A 3617-nucleotide genomic window follows, 5' to 3' on the forward strand; every position below is an offset into this window, starting at 1 on the left:
AAAGATGGTGACTTGGGGAGGGGGGGACACCCTGACTGAGTCAAGAGAAGATGCTGTGTGGTTTGGCTGTCCAATGTCCTCCCACAGGCTCCTTTGTTGAAGGCTTACTTGCTGGCTGGGTCACAAAGGCTGTAATTAGCTTTGGCAGTGGGTTAATCCAATGATGAACTCATAACTGCCTGGGTCTGAGGACCCAGTTGAGGGGGCAGGCCACTGGAACCACAGTTGTCACATCTTGTCCCCATGCCCTTCCCCGTCCTTCTTTCTACTTCCCAGTCTCTATGAAGTGAGCAGCTCTGCTCGGCCACATTTTTCTCATCATGATGTTCTACCTCACTCTCCTCCACGAACAGTAGAGCCAACAGACCACAGACTGAAAGCCCCGAGACGAGGAGGCGAATCACTCCTCCCTTGAGTGGGTTCTCTCAGATATGTTTTCCCAGCAACAGAAGCCGTGTGAGCCGAGTCATGAAAAAGGTGAATAGAAGTAGGTAGACAAGGGAAGAATGTTATTTTAGGCAGAGATCAACATCAGCATGATCGTAATACTGAGAATCAACATGGTTGGGAAACACTGACATTCAATTGTGAAGTGGAGTAACAGTAGCCATCGTAAGCAGGGGGTTGACGTTTGAGAATTACTAACGGCTTGCCCAGAGCTGGCCAGCTGGCGAGACTTTCTAGTCAAAGATGGGCTCCAAAACTGTCACGTCCTCTATTCTGTCAACATAGCCCTCATCACCACAGTGAAACAGAACATGGTTGTAGCTCTTTGTGTCTTTATAGGTATACCTAACCCAACTGCACTGCAGAACCTTAATCCGCACTCGAGTCCAAAAATAGGAGTTTTTGAGGCGATCTGTCAAGTTGCCACTAATGCATACCTGCTCAAGTTCCTACTGTGACATATAAAGAAATGTGAATGAGATCCTTCTCATCAGACGTTTCTCTTTCACGACCTCATCACATCTGTATGCACTGAATGCTCTGTTTGGATTCAGGTGATGGTATTCCATGAACGCCCTCCTGGAAGTGCTCTGTGCAAGCAGGCTGCACTGCAGGCCCAGCAGGAGCAGAAGCGTGCCCCAGGACTTCAGAGAGGACGCCATAGCAGCCACCAGGGCCACCTAAGTGGGCACAGGAAAGAGAAGAGACAGTATTGAAACACTAACCTGTAGGCTGAGCTGTACTTTACATTTCTATTCCCACATAATTTTGTTTGTTTCCCAGAGATATCCCTCTAGTTAGTAATGATAATTGCAAAAAAATATATTTTAGACTGAGTGAACCAAGAATAAAATTGCTAAAAAAAAAAAAAACAGAAAAAAAAGATGGAATTTACTTTGAAAACTCTAAGTTCCTTTTATATGCTATCACTTCTACTCAGTGGAAGGAGTCCATCACTCTCTCACCAGGTCTAGCTAACTGCTCAACGCTCAGAAGATCGTATATCCAAGAGACTTGTCTTCAGAGTTCAGAGACTAATCCCCAGTGAAGGAAACAGAGCTGCCTGGGAGATATTGCCAAGCAGGAAGGCTTTGGTCCCTGAAATTGTAGCCCGGGTTGCATGTCACACTGGTTGCACCATGATGCTTCTCATGTCTTGACCCCCTCAATCAAATGTGTAATATTAATGTCATATTAATATTCAATTAACCAAATACCAAGACTAAAACTGGCTTCACAGGAGTGACTCTGGGTAGAAGACAGAGTGCGATGTTTGCAGAGACTTCTGCTTAAACAGAGTCTGCCCTCATTTACAGAGTGTACCTGGTCTTTTGAATCATTCCTTTTACTCACACCCCTTACCTCATACAGGCCTGACAGATCTTTGAGAGCCAACAATAAGAGGGAAAAAACTTTTGAGAATGAAATATTTCCCCTCATAGTGGACTCTTAAGCAGGTTCTCCGCATATGCGGCGTGCTAGATGGATACCTTTTGGCATAATTGTTACACGTTTGGCATGGATAGCACACAGGTTGGTATCTTCAAAAAGGCCAACCAGATAGGCCTCACTTGCCTCCTGCAAAGCACCAATAGCTGCACTCTGGCAGCGCAGATCCGTTTTGAAGTCCTGAGCAATTTCTCGCACCAGACGCTGGAAGGGGAGCTTGCGAATCAGAAGTTCAGTGGATTTCTGATAATGTCTGATTTCACAGAGTGCCACAGTACCAGGCCTGTAACGATGAGGTTTCTTCACCCCTCCAGTAGAGGGCGCACTCTTGCGAGCGGCTTTAGTAGCCAGTTGTTTCCTGGGTGCTTTACCACTGGTCGATTTGCGGGCAGTCTGCTTTGTAGGAGCCATGGTATGGGCACCTCCTTACTTACCCCCCCCCTTCTCCTTCGGCTGGAGCTCTGCAAGCGAGAGGCGGCGCTGGCGTGAGGGAGCGGCGGCGGCGCGGAGACGGCTGCGAACACAATTCAGGATTTGTTTTTTTTTTTTTAATTTTCACTAAACTACAGCTAGAATTCAATAATTGCTTCGATTGCTAAGGGGGACGTGCTGGGTAGAAAGGAGGCTGTCACTGCAAGTCCGGGAGAATTTTCAACCACCATCTCCAGGTGACCTTCTCACCAGGGCCAGGAGCTCAAGGCAGATGTGGGTGTTTGCCCAGGACTGAGGACAGCTGCTGCCAGGCCGGGCTCTGCCCTGTCCCAACTGCTTCAGCCAGGCGGCCCCTGAGAGGACATTGTGGCACAGAGAAAAGAGAACATGCAGGCTGCTCCGGAAGGCTCCCATGAGCGCTTCATTCTGGCCTTTCCAGACTCCATTCCCCTTGAGGCTGGGACACCTTGAAGCTGCATTTTGTTTGATTCACCATGAGCCTTTCACCATCCGAAGACCGGTTCCTCTGGGGTCACTCTCCCGCGGTCGGGTAGTGTCACTCTTGCCCGGGTGGACATGGTCTGTTTGACCTAATCCCACATTCAAGGGGGAAATCTGGAATAACTATGAATCTCCTTCAAAAACAAACAAAACAGAGACAAACAAACAAAAATAGCTTTCGGTCACATCTGAGTAATAAGAGGGCTGGAACTGGAAACAGGTGGGCTAAGACAGGATGGAGTTTATTATTAAATTCAACTCTCTTTCTGCTCTCTGAACACTGATTATCATTTCGATGCACTGACTAGGCCAGTGATGCTGAAGTCAGAATTTGGCTCATAATGTCTGCCGGAATAAACCAATCCTTCCCATCTTTAAACCCTGCTGCACTCAGAGAGTTGGCTGTCTGGGAAATCAGAGGGAAGTCTGTCTGTCTCCTAAGGGTATTTCCTAGCAAATGAGAACAAAAACCATCCCAAAGTCTAGGCTTGTCCTTCTGTCCACGTCATCAGTCTTGTGTCTGAGATTCCCTTGGTCTTCATTATCGTCTCTTTTTGTGTACTGGAGGTAAGTTCACCTACACCAAGGCCACCGAGCCTCACATTCCTCCTGAACCACCTTCTGGATACCGTCTTAACTGAAAGGCTGAGGACAAATTGCTAGAGGTGAGTGGCTGCACTACTTAGAAGATCTGTGGGAAGCTTTCTTTCCGCAGAATGAAGAACAAATTATACAGAGAAAGAAGGAGAAGGAATCAGGCTAACTAATCTTGGTAGAGGGAATTTTAC

General features: G+C 47.3%; 1 protein-coding gene across 1 annotated transcript; it reads right to left on the reverse strand.

Annotated features, from left to right (window-relative positions):
- Window positions 1–1887: 1887 nt before the first annotated feature.
- LOC102925368 (histone H3.3A-like) lies at window positions 1888–2398 on the reverse strand. Its single transcript, XM_006998574.4, has one exon. The coding sequence runs from the start codon at window positions 2305–2307 to the stop codon at window positions 1897–1899; it is 411 nt and encodes a 136-aa protein (XP_006998636.3). The 5' UTR covers window positions 2308–2398; the 3' UTR covers window positions 1888–1896.
- Between the last annotated feature and the right edge of the window lie 1219 nt (window positions 2399–3617).

Source organism: Peromyscus maniculatus, chromosome 9 (assembly GCF_049852395.1).
Source record: "Peromyscus maniculatus bairdii isolate BWxNUB_F1_BW_parent chromosome 9, HU_Pman_BW_mat_3.1, whole genome shotgun sequence".
Classification (NCBI taxonomy): domain Eukaryota; kingdom Metazoa; phylum Chordata; class Mammalia; order Rodentia; family Cricetidae; genus Peromyscus; species Peromyscus maniculatus.

Coding starts and splice junctions, on each gene's coding strand:
- LOC102925368 (XM_006998574.4), bottom strand. CDS start 2,307: ATGGCTCCTACAAAGCAGACTGCCCGCAAATCGACCAGTGGTAAAGCA.